This window comes from Spermophilus citellus (assembly GCF_964194105.1).
Source record: "Spermophilus citellus genome assembly, chromosome: 8".
Lineage (NCBI taxonomy): Eukaryota > Metazoa > Chordata > Mammalia > Rodentia > Sciuridae > Spermophilus > Spermophilus citellus.
The window spans coordinates 139,381,643-139,406,320 of record NC_138189.1 but is presented as its reverse complement, the minus strand read 5'-3'; the positions used below and the strand labels follow the sequence as shown (position 1 = coordinate 139,406,320).

Genomic DNA, 24,678 nt, shown 5'->3' with positions numbered 1-24,678 from the left:
TTGTTTTTCAAATGACATAATTTAATGCTGAAAAAATAAAAGAGCCAATAAAAGCTGCACATTTTATGATACATTAACATTTTAGTATTCTGAAAGCAGATAGTGATTATTACTTTCAGTTCTGCTGCTAGGAAGACTGTATATAATTTTCACTTCTGGGCCCAAAATATCCAGAAATATATGCCAATGAATGACTCCCTAATGGCCAATCCTTCACAGAAATGTTGATGTCAAATTCTGTCAGACCTTTTTTTGTCTATTTTATTCTGACACTCTGTATTTCTTTTAAAATATTAAGATGTCCATTGTTTTGTGAAATACTGATGACACATTTTTTTTTTAAAAAAAGGTTTATTTGGAGGGCTGGGGTTGTGGCTCAGAGGAAAAAGTGCTTGCCCAGCATGCCTGAGGCACTGGATTCCGTCCTCAGCACCAAGTAAAATAAAGGTATTGTGTCCACCTACAATTAAAAAATAAATATCTTTAAAAAAAGGTGTATCTGGGCTGGGGTTGTGACTCTGCGGTACAGCGCTTGCCTAGTGTGTGGGAGACCTTGGGTTCAATTCTCAGCACCACATAAAAAAATAAAGTATTGATGACTACAATTAAAAAAAAATATTTTTTTTTAAAAAGGTGTATTTGGAAAAATAAAGTGGACAAGTTATTTCAGTCCTCCAGGGCTATGGTTTGGATATGAAGTGTCTCCAAAATCTCCTGTGTTAATGCAGTAATATGCAGAGGTGAGATGAATTATGAGAACTGTAACCTCATCAGTCCATCCAAGTTTGAATGGACTAACTGGGTGGAAACTGTGGGTAGGTGGGGGCTTGGCTGGAGGAGGTGGGTCACTGGGACTGCCCTGGAAGGGTTCATTTTCCCTGCACCTCTTTCCCCTTTCTCTGCTTTCTGGCTGCCAGGATTGGAGCAGTGCTCCTCTATCACATACTTCTACCATCAAGCTCTGCCTCACCTGTGGAGTTGGCCCACTGTGACAGAACCTCTGAAACTGTGAGCCCAAAATAAACTTTTCATTGTTCGAGTTGTTTGTCAGGTATTTTGGTCACAGTGATGAAAATGCATCCAATTTTTTTAAACTTTACTACTTTTTTAAAAATATAGAAATATGAGAACAATATTATGTTAACCTCAGACTGATCAGAATGTCAGAGGGACTTAAAACTTTCATATAAGGAATAATTAAAGGAAAGAGATGTTTAGCTTGCAAACTAAACTGATTCCAGTTCCATAAGTTATCAGCTTAAAGGTTGACGGAGCTTGGGTCCATTTATGATAAAAACCATTTTGGTAGTTAAAAGATAGTCAGGTGGGGCCTGGGGTTGTGGCTCAGAGGTAGAGGGCTCAGAGGTAGAAGGCTCACCTAGCATGTGTGAGGCACTGGGTTTGATCCTCAGCATTACATTCAAATAAAATAAAGATATGTGTCCACCTGTAACTAAAAATAATAATAAAAATAAAGATAATAGTCAGTTGGCACCAGACATGAGCTGTGTGACTACTTACACCAGATGACATTTGAAGTTCCTTTAGTTTTAAGGGATATTATAAAATAGCCTTGATTTGTTAAGTGTTACCTTGGTGGGTCTTATTTTATTTCATTTTTACACTGTTAGAATAAACAAACTTATTTTAAAATACAATATAAAGAATTTTTGTCTCATAGTTGTGGTAGTTTGCCATAAATCATAAGATATCAAAAATATAATATTATCTGTAAACAGAAGCTCCAACTAAAAGAATTTTAGGAGAGAGACAATTTTTTTAGAGTCTGTTTGCAAAAAACATTTAAAAAAACTTTTTTTTAAATTGAAGTATCATTTGTCCACAGTGAAATGCATGAAGTCATGGGTATATGTCCTATCAATTGTAACAAATGCATACATCTGTGCAACTGCTTTCATTTTGAGATATAGAACATTATCATTAGCTCTTGTTCTCTTCTGTTTTAATTTAGTTTCTGCTTCAGATTTCTCTATAATCATTGAAGCTGATTGGGTCTAAAGTTATAAGCTTTAGTTTAATAATATAGTGCTTTATTTAAATATTTTTACTGAGTGCTTACTCAGGTTTTTTATGTGCATTTGCATTTAAATTTTGACCAACCCATGCAAGGTTGTTAATGTCCACATTTTACAGACACAATTGAGATTCTAATATGTTAGGCCAGTGCTGTAAAGCTATATATGAAATAGTTGCTAAGATTTAAACTCTAGACAATATTACCCATTAGAATTTTTGTGATGATTGAAATTTCTATATCTGGCTTATAGTACAGTTGCTACTAGTCACATATGAACACCTGATATGTGGGTAGTAGACTGAGGATCTTTACTGAGGAGTTTCAAATGCTATTTAATTTATTTAAATGTTAAATAGCTACAGCTCTAGATTCTTAAGCTGTATATGCTGTCTTTATATCTTTCTACCTCTATGGGGCCTACAATAAGAGACAGCCAGGCTTCTAGAGTTAATATGTCTTAATTTGATTTTTGTCATACCAAGGCTAGTTTTCTCTTCCTTTCCTTTCCTTTTGTTTTCTTTTCATGCTAGGAATGGAACCCAGGACCTCTCTCACAACAAGTACACTCTCTACTGCTGAGCTACACCCCCAACCTTATGACTAATTTTCTTTCTAATTTTTTACTTATGGACAATTTCAAACAACAAAAAAAAAGAGAATAATATAATGATCCTATCCTCTTACATTGACAGTTACCAATTTTTGGTTCATTCTCTTTTGTCTGTGACCCCTACCTCCCTTGATTATGTTGAAGAAATCCCAGGCATCATTTCAACCAAGCTGAATTTTTGTCATTTATCTTGATTTGATACTGCATTTCTTTTAAACAGTTTCAGGGAAATACTTTTTTTTTTTTTTTTTTTTTGGTATTAGCTGAAATAAAATGATGGAAAGCTATATTTAATATTATTAAAGAAAATCAACATGTAATCTTTAAATACTTATTTTTCTTAGTTGTTGTTGGACACAATACCTTTATTTATATGTAGTGCTGAGGATGGAATCTAGGGCCTCACACATGCTAGGCTCTACTGCTGAGCCACAACCTCAGCTCATCACCATGTAATCTTAATGCCATATCTAAAATGTTTTCAAGTTTTTGTTGCTTCTGTCATTGTTATTTCTGAGTCTGTTTCCATTGATTAATTTTGCAACCAGATATATTACGGATCACCATTTCCTGCTTATACATATTTCTAGTAATCCCCACCCCCATAATTTTGGATCTTATGGACACTTGAATATTGAGTGTTTGGATCCTGTTACCTTTTTAATAGTTTGGTTTCCACAGGCAGTTAATTTGTGCATCAGCTTGTTTCTTTTCAAGACTTATTTTTAAGCTTTAATAAAGGTTTGTCTAGAGTAGCTTTACTTCTAAGGAGTGGGCTTTGAGTTTTTGCTGAATTCAGTACTGTTTAATTGAAGTCACCTAGCTGGTTGTTGGAACTCACATGTCTGCTGCTCATGTATAAGCACCATAGTTGGACTCCTGGGACTGGTGACTGTTCTTTGCCTGGCTTCAGTGGACTCTTGCTGTGTATCTGTCCAGCTTAATATTTAACAAAGATTGCTATGCAGATTTATTCGTTTATTTCCTTCCTTCCTTCCTTTCTTTCCCAGGAATTGAATTCAGAATTACTTGACCACTGAGCCACATTCCCAGCCCTTTTTATTTATTTTTTTTGAGACAGGGTCTCACTAAGTTGCTCAGGGTTTAACTATAAGTTCCTGAGGCTGGCCTTGAACTTTTTATCTTCCTGCATTAACTCCTGAATTTCTGGGATTATAGGTATACACTACCACACCCAGCTGCTATGCAGATTTCTGAAGCTTCATTTCTGTGTAGTTGTTTCTGGTACCCTGTTCCATACATTCTACCTATTCCAGCAGTTTCTCATTGTGATATATCTTTACATTAGTGAGACTAATGGAGCTATTTGGGTTTTCCCTCTCTATTCTGCAGTCTGGAAAATGCCTAAAGGTAGAATCAGGGTTTTTTTTTTTTTTTTTTCCCCTTTCTGAGACCACTTTCCTGTGTTGGCTTTTGTCCAGCAGCTGAAAACAGTTATTTACATATGTACTTTCCAGTTTTATTCTTTGCAAGAACCTGATTTGGTGTCAATTTTTCCTATACATTTGGAAGCAGAAGTCTCCAAGTATATGCTTTCAGAATTTAGCACATGGGATGTTAAAGTCTGTTTTAATTATATCCTGTTTTGCTTCATTGTTTGTTAACACAGTGGTAACATTTATAATTTTTAATTACTGGTCAAAGATACTGGAGTGAAAATAGTACAGCCTGTAGTGCTCTAGTATTTTTAAAACTATTATTTAGCTTTGATAACATATGATAACATATGATCATGTTATAGGCAGGAGGAAAAATATAGAGTACTGGGCATTCATTCCATACCAATGGAACTCTTTATTCATAGTTCTGAAATTTCAAGAACTCCTCAAACAAAAGAGCTTCAGATTAAGGAAATATAGACTTGTATTTCTATTTAATGCAGTGATTCTATTGTAGAGAATTAAATTTGTTTGATTACTGTCATTTCACAATACCTGTGTTAAATAAGTGTATGTGAAAGATTTGCTCAAATATGAAGTATTTTCTATTTTTCTTTCTCCAGAATAAAAGGTAAAGTAAGTTCTCAGAAAACTTAGTTTAAGCCTGGTAGTTTGGTTACAGCATTAAGAATATTGTAATACTTGTCTTCCCATATAGTTCTGTGGAATAAACTCCAGTGGTAGTATGAAATGGGTTTTAAGAAAATAAGCAAATAAATATGTTTTTTCATTGTCTTTATCATTTTAAGTGTACATTTCAGTGATATTAAGTATATTCATATTGTTGTGCAACCATGAGCACCATACATCTCCAGAACTCTTTCATTTTGCATAATGAAAGCTTTGTACACATTGAATTGTAACTCTTCATTCCCTCAATCCCCAGCTGCTGGCAACCACCATTATACTTTTTTTTCTCTGAGTTTGACTGCTTTGTGCTTGGCATATTTCACTTTGAATAATGTCCTCAAGTTTCATCCATGTCATAGAATATTGAAGAATTTCCTTACTTTCTAACCTTGAGTAACTTGGGGTTGCTTCCATATTTTAGGGATTCTGAGTAATGCTTTTGTGAACATGGGTGTGTAAGCCTCTATTTGAGATCCTGCTTTCAATTATGTTGAATCTATACCCAGAATGCAATTTATAAATCACAAGATTCTTTAGTGAATATTTTGAGAAATTTGTATTATTGTCCTCAGTTACACCACCATTTTATATTTTAATAAAAGATATAGGGGTTCCAATTTCTTTACATTCTTGTCAACACTTGTTATTTTCTATTTTGTTTTTCCTAATGCTGGGGATCAAACCAAGGGCCTCACACATGCTAGGCAAGCATTCTGTTTCCACTGATCTGTATCCCTAACCCTTTTTAAAACCCCTTACCTATTAGTATTTTTTTATCTCAGAGTTTTAATTCACATTTTTCTAATGATTGGTAATGTTGATCATCTTTTCATGTGCTGATGGTCACTTGTGTATTTTTTGGAGATATCCTTTATTCTAAATATTAATTCTTAGATATATGATTTACATATATTTTTCCCATTTGCTCGATTACCTTTTTACTGTTGATTGTATCTTTTGATGTGCAAAGTTTAAAAATTTTTGTAAAGTCAAAAATTTGTCTATTGCTAAGATGAACACAGTGGTGCTCACCTATAATCCCAGACATTCGGGAAACTGAGGTGAGATGATTGCAAGTTGAAGGCTAGCCTGGAAAACTTACTGAGACTCTGTCTCAAAATAAAAATTTAAAAGGCGGGGGGAATGATGCTCAAGTGTTAGGATGCCTGTAGGTTCTATCTCCAATACCACAAGGAAAAAAAAAATCTATTGATTGTGCTGTTGGAGTTGGATCCAAGAAATAATTGCCATATCCAATGTTGTGAAGCTTTTGCTTTGTTTTCTCCTATGAGTATTATAATTTTAGGTCTTGGATCCATTTTGAATCAATTTTTATAATGTTAGGTAAGAATGCAGCTGCATTCTTTCACATGCAGATATCTAGATTCTTAGCACTATTTATTGACACTCTCCTTTCCCCCATTGAATGGCTTTGGTATCCTTGCTGAAAATCACTTGAGCAAACGCAGGAGGACTTATTTCTCGGTTGGTCTTCCGTTTATCTGTTTTCATTAGTTTTGTGGTTAAGTTTTGAAATCGGGAAGTGCGAGTCCTTCAACTTTTCCCCTCCCCCTGAGAATTATTTTGCTGCTTGAGAATTATTATGCTCCTCTCATATTCCATGTGAATTTCTGTGTGTGTGTGTGTGTTTTCTGTATGCCAAAAAAAAAATTGGAATTTCAGTAGGAGGGCATTAAATTTATAGGTTACTTTGGGTAGTGTTGATATTGTCTTTCAATCCATGAACTTGGTATGTCTTTAATTCTTCCTGAAATGGTTTTGTAATTTTTTGTACAAGGCTTTTGCTTCCTTGGTTAATTCCCAGTGTTTTATTCCTTTATATATGACTGTAAATGAAATACTTTTCTAGATTTCCTTTTTTGGATTGCTTGTTGTTAGTGTATAGAAAGAAAACTTCTGTGTTGATCTTTATATATTTTTCTACTTTGTTGAATTCCTCTATTAGTTCCAACAGATTTTTTTTTGGTGAAGTTTTTTAGGATTTTGTAGATATAAAATTTATCTTCAAACAGCAATAATTTTACTTCTTTCCAATTTGAATGCCTTTTCCTTTTCTTGTTTAATTGCTCTGGCTAGAAGTTTTAGTACTATGTTGAACAGAAGTGATGAAAGTAAGAATTCTTTCTTGTTCCTGATGTTAAAGGAAAAGCTTTCATTTCTTCAAAATGGATTTTGATGTTTGCTGTGGGTTCTTCATATATATATGTTTTTTATTATGTTGAGGTAGCTTCCTTCTATTCCTAGTTTGGTGAGTGTTTTTAATCTTGAAAGGTTGTTGAATTTTGTTAAACACTTGTGTGTATACAAATTGAGATGATAAAGTACTTTTTTTCTGTCTCTACTAATGTAATATATTAGATTACATTGATCCATTATCACATGTTGAACAATCCTTGCATTTCAGGAATAGATTCTCCTTGGTCATGGTGTATAATCCTTTTAATTTGTTACTGAATTTGGTTTGCCATTTTGTTGAGGATTTTTAAAAATCAACATTTATTTTCTATTATAATCTGGACTTTATACATTATATTTTAATTATATAAAACTTATTAAAGCTGAGTGCATCTGGTTCTTTTGTTTGTTTTGGGTAGCACTGGAGTTTATAATACACACTTCTTTACTTCTGGGCTATGTCCCTGACCCTTTATATTTTTTAAATTTTGAGATAGGGTCTTGCTTAATTGCCCAGGCTGGGCTCAAACTTGTGATCCTCCAGAGTTACTGGGATTACAGGTGTGTGCCACCATGCCTGGTTATTTACCTTTTTGGCGAAAGAGAAACTGTTCAGTAAGATATGATGCATAGTTTCCTGTATTTTTAAATTCAATTTTCAAATATATATCTTTGGCTGGGGCTGTGGCTCAGCGGTAGCACACTTGCCTGGGATGTGTGAGGCACTGGGTTCAATTCTCAGCACCCCATATAAATAAATAAAATAGGGCTTGGGATGTGGCTCAAGTGGTAGCGTGCTCGACTGGCATGCGTGCAGCCCGGGTTCGATCCTCAGCACCACATACAAAGATGTTGTGTCCGCCGAAAACTAAAAAATAATAAAATTCTCTCTCTCTCTTAAAAAAAAAAAAAAAAAAATCTCAGGGTTGTCCCAATGGTTGAGAAGCCCAGGATCAAATTTAAAATAAATAAATAAATAAAATAAAGGGTCTATCAACAACTAAAATATAAAACTAAAAAAGTTTAAAATATATATTTTTTTGTTGTAGGTGGACACAATACCTTTATTTATTTTTTTAATATTTATTTATTTATTAGTTATTGGCGGACACAACATCTTTGTTTGTATGTGGTGCTGGAGAATCGAACCCGGGCCGCACGCATGCCAGGCAAGCGCGCTACCGCTTGAGCCACATCCCCAGCCCACAATACCTTTATTTTATTTTATTTATGTGGTGCTGAGTATTGAACCCAGTGCTTCGTGCATACTAGGTGAGTGCTCTACCACTTGAGCCACAACCCTAGCCCTAGTTGTTGTTTATTTTTTTAATATATATTTATTTTTCAGGTGTAGATGGACACAGCACAATGCATTTATTTTTTATGTGGTGCTGAGGATCAAACCCGGGTCCCGCCCGTGCTAGGCGAGTGCGCTATCGCTGAGCCAAGCCACAATCCCAGCCCCTAGCCCTAGTTTTTTGGCTGGATTTTGTCATCAGGAAATATAGGATTAGCCATGCATTGAATATTGATACTTTTTCCTTTATGGGAAGACTGCTATCATTTGTAACAAGTACTCTTATAGAAGTAGTGCTTTCAGGGGGAAAAAAAAAGATTGAGACCTATTTACTTAAATGCATACTGATTTTTTTTTTTCTCTGCTGTGCTGGGTATCAAACCCTGGGCCTCCTGCAAGCCGATTCTTTTCTTTCCTCTTTTTTTAAATCGATGATTGAACCCTTCAGTCCTGGGGGTGCTTAACCACTGAGCCACATTCTTAAGTCTGTCTTATTTTAAATTTTGAGACAGGTTCTTGCCAAATTGCTTAAGACCTCACTAAGTTGTTGAGGCTGGCTTTTAACTTGTGATCCTCCTGCCTCAGCCTCCTGAGCTGGGTTTACAGGTGTGCAACACCACACCCAGCTTAATTTTCTTGTTTTAAACTCAGTTATTTGGGGGGATTTTCCAGTTGGTTAATCTTGGGTTTATTTTTCTCAGTTAATTTTTGGTGATTTTATATCCCCTTGATGGAAAACTGAGTAAGGAAAGAAACAGGGTAATATGATTGAATTTGTTGAAGATCTGTTAAAAGACTGGAAATTTTGGCATTAACAACTTTTATGCCAATAACATTTAATACAGTTTCTATATGTGGTAAAGAGAATTGTCCACCAAGGATCAGAAGACCTAGATTGTAGTCTTAAGTTTTGCCATTATCTAGGTATGTAATATTGGGTAAATTGCTTGTTTTCCACATTTTACCCCCATGCAATAAGGGTTGAACCTTTTGTGCTTAATTTGCAGGATTATCATGAAGATTATTTTCATTTATTTATTTATTTATTTTATGTGGTGCTGAGGATTGAACTCGGTGCCTCACATGTGCTAGGCAAGCATTCTACCACTGAGCTACAACCCCAGCCCTATCATGAAGATTATGTGATAACGCTAGTATGAAATTCCTTTGGAAAATATGGTAGTGTAAACAAATACAGGTGGTTTCCATTCAGACCATGAAATCCTGAAGTTCAACTCTACAAAAATAAAGTCACACTGTCCATGTTAAGTGAAAACTACTCCAGGGCTATTTTGTGTTCACTACCTAGGTGTGGCCTTTCTGCAGTGTTTGTTGAATTCTGCAGTTAGTCTTTGACACTCCATTCTGGCTAGTTGGAACTCTCAGCACCATTGACTGCTTTCTGGTCATTCTTTAGCTTTGTGAAGTTTTATCCTAAAAATGCATGACATCCTGTGCAGATTTCTGGATCTTTTTCCCTGGATAGATCCATTGCCGCAGTCTGGCTGGGTACAATTCAGGAGCCACTTGTCAAAAGAAACAAACTTTATTTTTAGAACTACAAACACCAAACAAAACAGCTCCTCAGGAAAAACCCCTCAGAGCCCAACTGCCACCACCGGCTTCCCACAAGCCTCTCACCCCCACACAAACCTCACCACCTCCCACAATCCTCCTGTTCTTGAGGCCGATTGGCTGGGTTGCATGGGCGGAGCCAAAGAAGTCCCCCAATGAGCAGCTCCGGAGGAGCCAATCAGCTAGATGTTGCTGGGGCTGCTGTGAGCTAATCATCAGCCGGCAGCTGGAAGTTTGCTGACAGCTGGAAGTTTGCTGGGGCCCCTTTGGCTGTGGCTCTCAACAATCCATCATTTTCAGTACTCTTCTTTGCAGAGTACCTCTGCCGTTTTGAATATTAATCTGTTTCTCTTAACCCTGTGGACTAGTATGCTCTGTTGGGATCTTTCTTCCTGTGCTGTAATGTGGAAAGTGCCTACAGGTGTAAAGAAGTGGTGTTTTAAGAGCTGCTCATGTTTCTTTCCCTCTTGGTTCACTATCTTGTGTTGCCTATTTTATCCTTGATCCAGTTTTGTTTATGTTGGAAAGGCAAGTTCACCTTCACTCCATCATGCCTAATATGGAAGTCATCTATTTTTAATTTTCAAAATTTTTCAAAATTTAAAGTAAACTTGTTTTTTAACTGACACATAAAAGCATAAAAATCATCCATATTTATGGGGCACTGTGTGATGTTTCAATGCATGTATACGTTGTATAATGTTCAAATCCTGTTAAGCAGATCTGTTTCAGACATTATTTTTTCTGAGAACATTCAAAATCCTTCTAGCTCTTCTAATATATAGTATATTGGTATCTATAGTCTACCTACTGTGCAGTAACATACCAGAACTTTCTTCCTTCCAAAAAATATAACTTAGTTCCAGTTGATCAGCCTCTTCCCACCCTGCTTTACTTCTGCTTGTCCCAGCCTCTGGTAGCCACCATTCTACTTACTCTCACCTTCTATGAGATCAACTTTTTTATATTCCACATACAAGTAAGATCAAGTAGCACTTGTCTTTCTTTGCCTGGTTTATTTCACTTAATGTAATCTCCAGTTGCAACCATGTTTTCACAAAGGACCAACATTAATCTATTTTGTGGTTGAATAGTGTTCCATTGTGTATATGTGTCACATTTTATTTAACCTTCATCAATTGATGGATAGTTTTTTCCCCCCATTTCTTGGCTATTATGAATAGTGCTGCTTTAAACATTGGGAGTGCATGTATCTGTTGATACACGGCTTTCATTTCTGTTGGGAGTGGATTTCTGTGTCATTTGGCAGTTCTATTTTTTAATATTTTAAGGAACCTCATACTATTTTCCATAATGCTATACTTATTTACATTTCCATTAGCCGTGTGTGAGGATTCCCTTTTCTCTACATCTTTCCCAGCATTTGTTATATTTACTTTATTTGATCAGAACCATTCTTACTGGAGTGAGGTGATATATCATTGTGGTCTTGATTTGCGTTTCCCTGATGATTAGTGAGGTTGAGCATTTTTTCATGTACCTGTTGGCCATTTGTATGGCTTTTTTTTTTTAAATGTCTTTTGAGAAATGTCCGATGACTTTTTAAAAAATATTTATTTTTTAGTTTTAGGTGGACGCAATAACTTTATTTTCATGCAGTGTCTCATGCATGTTAGGTTAGCCCTCTACCACTGAGCCACAACCCCAGCCCTGGTGACCTTTTTTTTAAAAAAATATTTTTTAGTAGTTGATGGACCTTTTATTTATTTGTATGTGGTGCTGAGAATTGAACCCAGTGCGTCACACATCCTAGGCAAGCGCGCTACCACTGAGCCACAACTCTAGCCCAAGGTGACCTTTTTTTTTTTTTTTTAAAGAGAGAGAGAGAATTTTTAATATTTATTTTTTAGTTCTCGGCGGACACAACATCTTTGTTGGTATGTGGTGCTGAGGATCGAACCCGGGCCGCACGCATGCGAGGCGAGCGCGCTACCGCTTGAGCCACATCCCCAGCCCAAGGTGACCGTTTTTTAATGAGATAATTCTTTTTTTTCTTCTTCTTCTTCCTATTGAGTTGTTGGAGTTCCTTATATATTCTGGATGTTAGCTCATGTCAGATGTATAATTTGCAGATATTTTATCCCATTCTGTAGGTTGTCCTTCATGCTCTTGTTTCCTTTACTGTGCAGAAGATTTTTCGTTTGAGGCAATCTCATGTATCTGCTTTTGTTTTTGTTTCCTCTGCTTTTGGTGTTGCCAAAAAATCCTTGCCCATTCAAATGCCTTGAAGCATTTTCTGTTTTCTTCTAGAGGCTTCATAAGTCTTCAGCCCATTTTGAGTTGCTTTTGAATCTGGTGACAGATATGGGTCTACTTTTTCTGCATGTGTATATCCTGTTTTTCCAGCTCCATTTATGGAGATGACCATCTTTCTCCATTATATATCCTTAGTATCTTTGTTGAAAATTATTTGTAGATATGTGTGTTAATATCTAGGTTCTGTATCCTGTTTCATTGGTCTGTGTCTGTTTATATGCCAATGCCAAATTGTTTTATTTTAGTTTTGTAGTATATTTTGAAGTCAGGCAATGTTAATGCCTCCTTCTGTGTTAATTTTGCTCAAGATTGCTTTGGCTATTCAGGGTTTTCATGGTTCCATACAAATTTTAGGATTTTTTTTTCTAGTTCTTTGAAGACTGTTAATGGTATTTTTACAGGGATCATATTGAATTCCTTAAATAGGAAACTCTGGATAACTCTGGATAAACTCTGGTTTTTTTTTTTTTTTTTTTTTTGGTTTGGTACTGGGGATTGAACTCAAGGGCACTTGACCACTGAGCCACATCCCCAGCCCTATTTTGTATTTTATTTAGAGACAGGGTCTCACTGAGTTTCTTAGCGTCTCGCTTTTGCTGAGAACTTGCGATCCTCCTGCCTCAAATATGGATTTTTTTAATGTTTATTTTTAGTTATAGTTGCACAAAATACCTTTATTTCACTTATTTATTTTTATGTGGTGCTGAGGATCGAACCCAGGGTCTCGCATGTGCTAGATGAGTGCTCTACTGCTGAGCCACAACCCCAGACCAAATATGGACATTTTAACATTATTTATTCCAATTTATGAACATTGGGTATTCCAGTTTTTGGTGTCTGCTTTACTTTCTTTCATCAGTGTTTCATTGTAGAGATCTTTCACTTCTTTGGTTAAAGGTATTATTTTTTTTGGTAATTATTATAAGTGGATTTGCTTGATTTTTTTTTTTTTTTTTTTTAATTTCAGACCATTGACTATTGGCATATAGCAGTACTGATTATTGTGCATTGATTTTGTATCCTGTAAGTTTGTTGAATTTATTAGTTCTAAAAGTTATTTGGTGCTCTTGGGAGTTTTCTTCATGTAAGATTTTGTTATCTGTAAACCATGACAGTTTGACTTATTCTTTTCCAATTTTGTTTTGCCTATTTGCTCTGGCTGGAACTTCCAGTATGTGTTAAATAGAAGTGGTGAAAATGGCCATTTTATCTTGTTCTAGATCTTAGAAAGCTTTCTATGTTTTTAGGGAAATAATTTTTCATACTTTAATGGTGGTTTTATGCACAATAACACTTAGGCTCTTTGTACATATGTAGTTTTCAGAAATAGGAAAAACTAAAAAAAATACCTTTTAATCAGCTTAGTCTTTATCACAGCTTCTTTCAATGCATTTTATTATTATTATAAGAAAAGCAAATTGTTCTTGGGCTTTCTGCTATTAAATAGAGAGGAATCCAAAATACTGTTTAGGTCTTATATTTTATTTTTTTTTGACCACTTGTGATTAATGAAAGCTCCCAAGTTACTCCTGCTGTTGTTCCCTCTTCTCATCTCCTAGAATGTTGGAGGGCAGAGAAAATATACACACTGGTTAGGAAGCTATTGCACAGAAGCTGGAGATGACAGTTCTTACTAGAGAACAGAAATACGAGGGAAGGAGAAACACCAAAGATATTTATTTAGTTTTGCTTAACCAGCTAGATGAGTGAATTGAGGTGAAGGCACCTACTGAGATGGCAAAGACTTAATAAAAAGAATACCTTTTAGGGAAGAAAACTAGTTGTGTTGTAATTAGGTTTGAGATGCAAAATAGCAAAGTAGAGATAGTGAATACATCTCACTCTAGTTTGTTGTAGCATGAGTATAATCAATGATTTCTTCATGCTGAATGTAAAAGTTCATATTTTCACTGTTTTGTTTCTATATATTTTCTATTTTATACTTGCATTAACTGTCTCTCCCAGATTTGAGTATATTGTTCAAGAAGTTATGAGTAAATTTGTTTAAATTTATAGTGGTGAATGGCATCAATTTAAAATATTTTTATAAAAACTTTTTTTTTTTTTTGGCACTAGAGATTTAGCTGAGGGTTGTTTAAACACTGTGCATCACTACCCCTTTTTACTTTTTATTTTGAGGCAATGTCTCTCTAAGTTCCTTAGAGCATTGCTGAATTGCTGAGGCTTATTTTGAACTTGTGATCCTTTGGTTTAGCCTCCTGAGAAGCTGGGATTACAGGGGTGCACCCCCATGCCTGGCATTGAAACCATATTTTGATACCTGTGTAAATTAACTGTAAAAGGTTTATGATGAAAAATATTTCCCTTATTTTCCTCTGCCCCCTTTTATTTCCAGTCCAGAATCAAGCAACTTAAGCTCTTTGTTTTCTGTTTTTTCCCCCTTGTTGCTTAGTAATATATCTTCTTTCTTTCTTTCTTAAAATATTTAGTTGTAGTTTTTATGTGGTTCTGAGAATCAAAGCCAGTGCCTTACGACGCGCAAGGCAGGCTCTTTACCACTGAGCTATGGCCCCAGCCCAATATCATTATTTCTTGATATGTAACTCTAAAGATGTTTATTTACTATTGATTAATAAAAATCATTGACACATTTGTCTACTTCTTTTTTCTCATTTCTCCTTCATAGTTACATCAAAAGTTTTGATAAACCAGTACTGAATACTTACATTTTTCTAATTGTGCATATATTGTTCACTATTAGGTCAGATATCTCACTAAATATGCATATCCTTTTTTTTAAAAAAAATTAGACATTGATGGATCTTTATTTTATTATATTTACATGTGGTGCTGAGAATCGAACCCAGTGCCTCACACATGCTGGGCCACATCTCCTGCATATCCTTTTATATACCAGTGTTTGTTTTCCTTGGAGTCAATACCTTTCCATTTAATCAGTTGCTTGATTTTCTATAGACTTGTTGCTCATTTTTCCCGAATGTTTTTGTCTTGTTCTTATAATAGTTTTCCATGTTATCAAGCACAACAGGTGCATTTTTGCTCTTAGTAGAAACCTATGGGAATCTTTTAGTTTCTTGCTCCAATTTGAAGTTGCTATAATTCTTATTTGTGTATTAGAGTCCTTATGTACTTAGTCTTGTCTTTTTAAATTTTGTTTGAATTCCTTTTTAAAAGCTTTTTAAGGCAGGCTGGGTTGTAGCTCAGTGTACAATGCTTGCTTAGCATGGGTGAGGCACTGGTTTCGATTCTCGGCAGCACATATAAATAATGAAAAATTAAAGTCCATCAACAACTAAAATTATTTAAGAAAAAAGCTTCTTAAGAGTATATGAGGATGAAAGCTTAGCTTTCTGAAAATACTTTAAAATGTCATTTTACTTATATATCTAATAGTCATTTGGCTGGGTATGGGATGTGTTTTCTTTTTTTTTTTTTCATATGGTATTGAGGATTGAGCCCAGTTTTTTTTTTTTTTTTTTAAATGAAGCAGGATCTTGCCAAGTTGCTTAGGGCCTCAATAAATTGCTGAGACTTGACCTTGAATTTGTGATCCTCCTCTCTTTAGCCTCCTGAGTGATTGGGATTATTGAGACTTAATTTTCATTCTGATTTTGAAGGCTGTGTATTTGTTCTCTTGTTTGTTAACAATATTTCATTTATGTGAAATAAAAGAGCTAGGGGTATGGCTCAGCATACATGCTCTGCATGTTTGAGTCCCTCGGTTCAGTCCCTAGCACCGCCAAAATGAGTACAACAATGGAATAGAGTTCAGTGTCATTCTGATTATACCCTTTTTATGTGACTTATTTGTTGCCCCACCCCTGCCAAAGCTTTTAGTATCTTTTTATTCCAAGGCTTTGAAATGTCACTGTGGTATGCCATAGCTTGAGTCTTTTATTCTAGATATTTTGTATGTACTTCTTTAGCACTTTAAGCTTAAAAGACTTCATTTCTTTATAAAAAGAAAATGTTTAAAAATATGATTCCTATATCTTTTATTATTTTCACTTTTCTATGACACTCAGTTGTTAGATTCAAGTATCATAAGCTAACTCCAAAAAAACCAAAAAATCTATTTTATGTCTCAACGACTTTTACTTTCTGTATTTGAGGTTTTTATATATTTAGTGGCATTTTAGTGGAACTTACAAGAATATGGAAATAAATTTTTAGTTGTTAAGTGTATTAAATGTTAACATTGAATTTAAAGGTTTTGCATTTTGCATTTCTTGGTAAACTCGCATTATTTATTTTTTGTTTTCACAGAGATGTTATGAACATAAACAGTATAGAAATGGATTGAAGTTCTGTAAACAAATCCTCTCTAATCCCAAATTTGCAGAGCATGGAGGTAAGAGCAAATACTATGTCTTTACTGCGTGTCTTTCTAGCTTCTTATTGGGCTCTTTTATTCAGCTGCTTTTATTTTCCAGAGAAAATGAATCCTATTTTTCATTCCTGTGAGAAAATAAAATTCAATACTAAATTTTTAATTTAATGGATAGCACATTCTACTTGAATTCTGATTTATTCCTAATTTGATATTAGTTATATAGAAAAGATAGAAGGACCAAAGGGCAGTTGGCTTATTTACGTCAAATTATGTTATAAGAAAATTTTACTTTAGAACTTTCATGAAGTTCTAAATTCTATTCCTTATCAATAAGCTTATTCAGAAAGTGACCTTTTTGGTCTTCACTCATAAACTATCCTTTTTATATTTACATTGTGTCTTAGATTTTCAAAAGTGAGTCATGTTTAAGACATTTAATATAAAGTTGGGGTGGTTTACTAGTTTCCCAGTATGAAAGTAGATGAGTGGGTATTTGTAGAGCACCTGGAGAAGTGTGTGGCTATGAGGAGGCAAAGGAAAAATGACCTTTTGCAGATGTGACCTGTGCAGACCTTGGAAAGCTCATCAGTGATGAATTTGGTAGTGTGCTAGTATTGAAGAGGGGAGGGGCATAATAATTCTCTGTTAGCTCTCTTTAGCCTTGCCTACATTTACTGTACTTTCTCCTTCACTGCATTTCAGTGTTTACTTTTACTGCAGTTGTTTGGATGGAAAGCAATGCTGATAAAAGTATCTAAATGCATCTCCTTTTCCTTGTCAGCTGGATATCAGGTTGTTTTATATTCATTTTTAAAATATGCATACTGGTAATGTGGCCATTTTAGTAGTAACATAGTGATACTATAGAAAAGTACCATATTTCATTGTTAAAAGTACAATTTCCCTCACACTGTTTGATTATTTTTAAACTGCAGCACCCTGTATTTTAACATATCTTGAAATCAGGTGCATGTGAAGTGTCATAATTTCAGTGAAAATATTTTAAAACTGTATTTGTTGAATCTTCCTTTTGATTATACCTTTAGTCCTTATCTTTTATTTCTCACTAAATTCTCTATAAATTGTAAATTTTGTCTTAAAATTAGGTAAATAAATGACAATTAACTTTTTTTTGGGGGGGGGTGAATTACTGGGGATTAGACTCAGAGGCACTCAGCCACTGAGCCACATCCCCAGCCCCATTTTATATTTTATTTAGAGACAGGGTCTCACTGATTTGCTTAGTGCTTTGTTTTTGCTTAACTCCTCACTTTTTGCTGAGGCGGGTTTTAACTTGTGATCCTCCTGCCTCAGCTTCCTGAGCTTCTGGGATTACAGGCATGCAACAATTAACATTTTTTTATACCTTTACACTTCATAGGATATACAGTATAAAATTAGAAATCTTTTCTGGAAACGCAATACTTGCCACAGTTCTCTCTTTGAATCTGTTGACTGCAAATGGCAGGTTTTGGACATCTTTTACTCATATATTTAGTAATCCTAAAAAAATCATTTTAAAAGAAATTTATGAAAATCAGAAATGTAGGTAACTTATGTATTTATGTTTTAATCAGAAGAGTAAATTTAACCTTTACATAATTAGGTTCATAGAAATAAATTCTATTTTTAAGATAGCTTTTCATAGTTTAAAGGTCATCCCATGGAATTCCCCTGAGAACAAAATAGTAGTAAGAGTGATTACATGTTGTCAGTATATAAATTACTAGGTCATCTTTCTGGTCAGATGTACATGCATTATGTATGTTTTTAATCTTAAAAAAAAGAAGAAAGAAAGAAAAGCATAGGAGAGTCTCCAAGAATTAATTTAGAAGTCTTTGCTTATTTGGTTGGTTGATTTAAAAAATATTTTAATTCTGGAAATATGTCAGTAATCTCCTTCAATTTTTTAATTGTTAGCATAACATGGCTTTTTTTTTGAGGGTATGATTATGTTTTATTGCTGACTGTTTTTATTTCTAATGTTTAATTTCTTTCACTTTTTTTACTCCCCCTCCCTTTTGTTATTAAAAATAGAAACCCTGGCTATGAAAGGATTAACGTTGAACTGCTTGGGAAAAAAGGAAGAAGCTTATGAATTGGTTCGTAGAGGTCTGAGAAATGACTTGAAGAGTCATGTATGTATCCTTTTTGAAATATATTTCAGGACTAAGTGGGGTGTTTTGAGCTAAGGCAGCAGTTTGAGAGTCAGAAGGTCTAGTTTCTTCTTACTGTGCAATTCCAGAAGAGATTTTTCTCTCTGAAATTGAGTTAATAGCAACTGCCTTCATTCAGGGAACATTTTAACAGACCTGTCATGATTTTTTTGGCCCCCTCCCCCTTTTTTTTGGTACTAGGAATTGAATTTGGTGCACTTAACCACTGAGCCACATCCCCACCCCCATCTCCTTTTATTTATTTTTTTATTTGTGAAGCAGGGTCTCACTAAGTTAGTTGGGGCTTTGCTAAGTAGCTAAGGGTGGCTTTGAACTTGTGATCCTCCTGAGCTGCTGGGATTATATGTGTGCAACATTTTGTGCCTGGCTTTTTTTGAGTTTTGTTTTATTTTCTGTTTTTGAAACTGGGCCTTGCTAAGTTGCTGAAGCTGGTTTTGAATTTGAGATCCTCATGCCTCATCCTCTTGAGTTGCTTGGATTACAAGAGTGCACCAACATGTTCATCTGGACCCACCATGTTTTAACAGTATATGTGTCTCACATATAAATAGGATTTGCATTTAAAAATGTCTATGAAAAGCTCTTCCCATTCTTAAAAAAGGGGGAGGAGAAATTGTTGAATGTTTGTGTCTCCCCAGATTCATAATTGAAACCTAACTACCAGTGTAATGGTTTGGAAGGTGAAAAGGTCAAGAGAGTTGAGCCTTCAAATATGGGATTAGTGTCCTTATAAAAGAGGCCAGCAGAAACTCTTTGGTCATGTGATGACACAGCGAGAAGGAGCTGTTTATGAAGTGAGAACAAGCCTCACCAAATGCTGAATTTGCTTTATCTTGGACTTCATGGCCTCCATAACTATGAACAATAAGTGTCTTGTTGTTTATAGATTACTGTGTCTAGCTATTTTATTATAGCAGTCTGACTGGACTAAGGCACCATGCAGCTTTATCATGATCATAATTTTAGAGAAAAATAAGAGAGTGTGTGTGTATAATAAGTAATATTAGACACAGTGGCATATAGTTCAAAGCCCAGCCCAGGCTTTGGAATACAGGCTTGGAATATAATGTACTTCATGTAGATTTGAAATGCAACTCTGCTTTCTGTGTGATATTAGGGTTCAGTTTCCTCATGTGCAAAATGTGGATAATTTCACCCACCTCATTGTGATGCTATAAAGACATTGATGAAATGCAAAACAAATTTTATTTCATTAAGGAAAATGTGATTTTGGGGATCAAATAGAAATGGATGAGGGCGGCTGGGGTTGTGGCTCAGTGGTAGAGAGCACTTGCCTCAGCACCACATAAAAATAAATAAAGATATTGTGTCCATATATAACTAAAATATATATATATATAAAGAAATGCAAGAGGGAAGATGGAGAAAAATTGTGTTGTTATATTCTAAATAAACTTTGACAGATATTTTTGTACCTATTTTGTGAGCTTAACAATTTTAATAGCTAAAATATTTAGTAAAATTTCAAGTGTTTTGTTCACCTACACCCTAATTATTAAGACTTCTTAATAATTATTAAATGAATGAATGATTTAATATTATATGTGGTTGGCTTTTAGGAACTTTTTACTGTGCTAAGTATATCATTTGTTAGCCAAAGAAAAATCTACGTGATATTGTATAATTATATACCATGGAGGCCTGGCTTCTTTTTCCTTTTAATAATAAAGATAATCCCTTTATTTATTGTATGTATTCATTGAATTTGTACCAGATACTGAACCTTTATAGTTATCCCATTTAGCCATCACTACTATGCTTCACTCTTAGATTATATCCATTTACATTTTTTAATAAGCAAACTTATAGAAATTAACTTGTGCAAGGTGAGTGATAATAAGGCAGGGTAGGCCTACTTTCCTCTGGTTCCAAATGCTGTGCTCCTTTCCATTGTATTAATTCCCTTTTATCTTTGTATTCTTCTCTGCACCTTTTTTCAAGTTAATTTTTACCAGTGGTTGTAGGTTTCCAAGTTTCTTCGAGGATCATTTGGAACACTGTTTCTTGAATTGTAGTTTGTATCCTTAACTGAGTTCTTTAGGTTGGCATGTTTATGGCCTTCTTCAGAGGTCAGACAAGAAGTATGATGAAGCCATTAAATGTTACAGAAATGCACTAAAATGGGATAAAGACAATCTTCAAATCTTGAGGGACCTTTCTTTACTACAGATTCAAATGCGAGATCTTGAGGGTTACAGGGTAAGTAAACTACAGAATTTTTTTATTCTAAGAGGAAAATACTGTTCTTTAGAACTTTAAGGACTTCATTTTTGAAAAGAATTTAAATGGACCCCCCCCCCCCCAATTTAGAACAGGTACATCTTAAAATCTGACTTTATTTTCTTGTCAGGCTGATTTAATCCATTCATTAAAAAAATAAGTCCAGTCCTTTGACTGGTACTAACATGTTGTAACTCTAACTCATACTTACTATTTCCCACCCCACTCCTTTCCTTTTTTGTTGTGCTGGGGATTGAATCCAGGGCCTCATGCATGCTAAGCAAGTGCTCTTAAATAAACTAAGCAACATCCTCAGCTGCCTTTCCACATTTCCTGGAAAGCAAACTTTTTTTTCCTTCTCTTTTTACGTTCCTTGAGAATAACCTGTTTTTGTAGTTTGAATTTACTTTTCTTGGGTTGTATGTGGAGAAGTCCTCTTGGTCTAGCCTCCCGAGTTACACACCACCACGTCATGCTTTAGTTTCAGTTTTAGCCCTTAAGTTAGTCTTGAATTTAGTTTGTTCCTAACTCTTTCATATTTTTTTTTTCTTTTCTCTTCTTGTTGTAGTACCTGCTGAGCTTTCTCTCTATATATCTTCATTTAGTAGTTGGGAACTTTATTTTCTGAAGAATTTTTTTTTCTTTTTTAAAGAGAGAGGGAGAGAGAGAGAATTTTTTAATATTTAGTTTTCGCTGGACACAGCGTCTTTGTTTGTATGTGGTGCTGAGGATCCAACCCAGGCCGCACGCATGCCAGGCAAGTGCGCTACTGCTTGAGCCACATCCCCAGCCCTCTGAAGAATTTTTGAATAATTTTTTTTCCTTTGTACTATTGTTATTATCCTGTCTTAGTTCTTGAAGTGGATAGATTTGGAAATAAAAAAGGATATCTGGTCTTTATTTTTTTAATCTGGTACTGGAGATTGAACCCAAGGGCACTTTATCACTGATCCACATCCTTAACCCTTTTTAAAAATTTTTGTGACAGGATCTCACTAAATTGCTGAGGCTAGCTTTGAATTTGTGATGCTTGTGCCTCAGTCTCCCAAATAGCTGAGATTATAAGTGTGTGCCACTGTGTGTGGCTCTTTTTTTAAAAAAAAGTCATAGCCTGGAGGCTTCATAGTGCTTAGTACACATATTCCTTTGCCTCTAAAGCTATACAATATGGATGTTTCAAACTATTTTCTATCACCATTTCTAGCATTTTGTAGCAAAATACATAGTGTTGGGGGGTAAATTCATGTGGTCTTCTAAAGGTGCATCTATCTGAACTGTAAACCTAAGAAAATCTTTTCCCCCCCTTGAAGGAAACACGGTATCAGTTACTTCAGCTTCGACCTGCACAGAGAGCATCATGGATTGGTTATGCTATTGCTTACCATTTATTAGAAGATTATGAAATGGCAGCAAAGATTTTAGAAGAATTTAGGAAAACACAACAGGTAATAACAAGAATACAGTCACTAGTCTGATTCTAAATATAACTGAAAGAATTGTTTTTATTTTGAAATAGTTTTATACTTAGAGAAAAGTTGCAGGTATAATTCAAAGAACTTTATATAGAAGTTAATTCACATTATGTAATGCTAATATTTGATGAATTTACTTTTAAATCTCTGACCTGCATCTCTATTTGCATTTTCTTCCTTAAACATTTGAGAGTAGTTACAGACATCATGCTCTTTATCCCTCAGTGCTTCAGTGTGCCTTTCTAGGAATAACTCTGTAATTGTCAATTCTGTAGGTACTGATGCAGAGATAGTTGGACATTAATTGTTATTATCTAAGTTATAGCCCTTATTGAAAATTTACTGATTGTCTTTTTGTATCCTTTCTACCAGTTTTTTCCTCATTCCCACTTTGGAATCATATCTGGCATCTAGTTATCATTTTTCTTCAGTCTCTTTAATCTGAAATAGTTTTAAAAATGTTCTTAGTATTTCATGACATTGATATTTTTGAAGAGTACAGGCAGTGCTTTTGTAGAATGTTCCTTACTTTGGGGTTTTTAAAAAATATTTTCTCATTAGATATAATTATGCATTTTTGGTAGGAAACTTTAGACATAATAATGAATCCTTCTCAGTTGATCAGATTGAGAGACACATGACGGCTCTTTTTTCCATTTGATTTCTATGTTAAGGTGGTACCTGCAACTATAAAGTTGAGTTTTATCCTCTGTTTGAATTTATTAAACAATTTGAAACTGAATAGCTTTTTTCTCATCAAACTTTAATCACTAATTTTATCATTCATTGGTTATGATTCTTACCTGAATCAATTACTCTGACTCTTACCTAGATTTATTATTAGGTATTTCTTAAGATCTTTCCCCTCTTCCATATTTATTTAATGTACATAAGAACTTATAGATTGTTCTTTTTATTCAATTTATTATAAACTAATATTGTTTCTATTTACTTAATTGCTCCATAGATAGATATTTTGAGTAATTTTTTAAAAATATGATTTACCGAATAGCTGTTATCCTTTGACTTTTTATGTTTTTGAGTATGCAAATTATTTTCTAATAGGAAAACAAAATTCTTACTGTTAGTATTCCTTATGTCCATGTACAGACATCCCCTGATAAAGTGGATTATGAATATAGCGAACTCCTTTTATATCAAAATCAAGTTCTTCGGGAAGCAGGTCTCTATAGAGAAGCCTTGGAACATCTTTGTACCTATGAAAAGCAGATTTGTGATAAACTTGCTGTAGAAGAAACCAAAGGTATTTTTAAAAGAACATCATTTATTTTAATATTTAATTATGTTGAAGAGCAAGGCTGAATAGTCATCAGCTGATAGCTGAGTGTAGTTCAACTTTTTGATGATGTAAAATCTAATGATTGTGTACGTTAAATAATTTGTATGTGGTAAAATATACACTTAATGGATATCATTAATATAGGGGAAATTGCAAATAAAAATTAGTTGAATGAAATAAATCAACAAAGCATCCATTTTTGTGTTTTACTGATGTTTTTGAGACAGGGTCTCCCTGTGTGGCCAACCTAATTTCAAACTCCTGAGCTTAACTGATCTTCCAGCCTCATTGGGGTATGGCTGGTATCACAGGCATGCTCCACTCTCTTAAAGTATCTTTTCATAAATACAGAGATTCAAAGTTATTACAGGGTTTAAACACAGAACATAGGAAGCAATTATAAGATACAGGATTAACTACCTTAGAAACAGCTTATTAGAAAACTACAGTGGAGGAGGTGTGTGCCAGATTTCTTAATTGCCAGTAACACATATTGAAAAATTGGTATTCACTGAAATGCATATAGGACATTCCTGGGTGTCTTTATGGTTAATATGAATGTCTTTGAGGCAGTAGAAAGAACATTAATTCTGGAAGGAAAGGAAACAAGGTTTGGGTTTTATGTGTAGTTTGTGATGGAGGTGGGTCAATCCCTGAATAAATGGTTCCTATGCTGCTATTTATTAGAGGGTCAAGGAAAAAAAGGAGGCCCACGTTTTTAGAAGTTGAAGACATGATTGTAAAATATGATAGAAGAATAAGTAATTGAAAAGACAAATAATTTTTTAAGAATACCGTCTAAAATGTTGCTTTGCCCTGGCTGTTTGGGGAACTTATGCTTGCTGGTTTCAAATTTCTTTGATTCACTTTGAAGTTAGACACTATAAAACTATAGAATCTATGTGTGTAGTAAGTATAGTCATTATTTGCTCACACGTAAACTTTTGTCAGAGGGTAATGCTCCTGGCAAGAAAAACTGGACATCTAAAGCTCCTGAGTGAACTGTAGGTCCAGGATAGCCCACTTTAATTTGAATTGATCATCCCTTAGTTTTCTATGAGTTATAAAGGGAGGAGGTCTTTTGGGTATA

General features: G+C 34.6%; 1 protein-coding gene across 5 annotated transcripts in view; it reads left to right on the top strand.

Moving 5' to 3' along the window:
• Window positions 1-24,678, top strand: part of NAA15 (N-alpha-acetyltransferase 15, NatA auxiliary subunit) — a 79,478-nt gene that overhangs the window by 15,731 nt on the left and 39,069 nt on the right. For 4 of the 5 annotated variants that reach the window (XR_014023241.1, XM_081303638.1, XM_081303639.1 and 1 more), the window contains exons 2-6: window positions 16,332-16,416; window positions 18,436-18,540; window positions 20,638-20,795; window positions 22,127-22,261; window positions 23,399-23,552. Coding sequence is in view for 4 of the 5 variants with exons in the window: in XM_081303638.1 (XP_081159764.1) it covers window positions 16,332-16,416; window positions 18,436-18,540; window positions 20,638-20,795; window positions 22,127-22,261; window positions 23,399-23,552 (637 nt within the window). In the remaining variant the exon portion in view is untranslated. Of the gene's footprint in view, window positions 1-16,331; window positions 16,417-17,108; window positions 17,191-18,435; window positions 18,541-20,637; window positions 20,796-22,126; window positions 22,262-23,398; window positions 23,553-24,678 lie in introns of those variants that run through there. The other variant, XM_081303640.1, reaches the window with a different exon arrangement.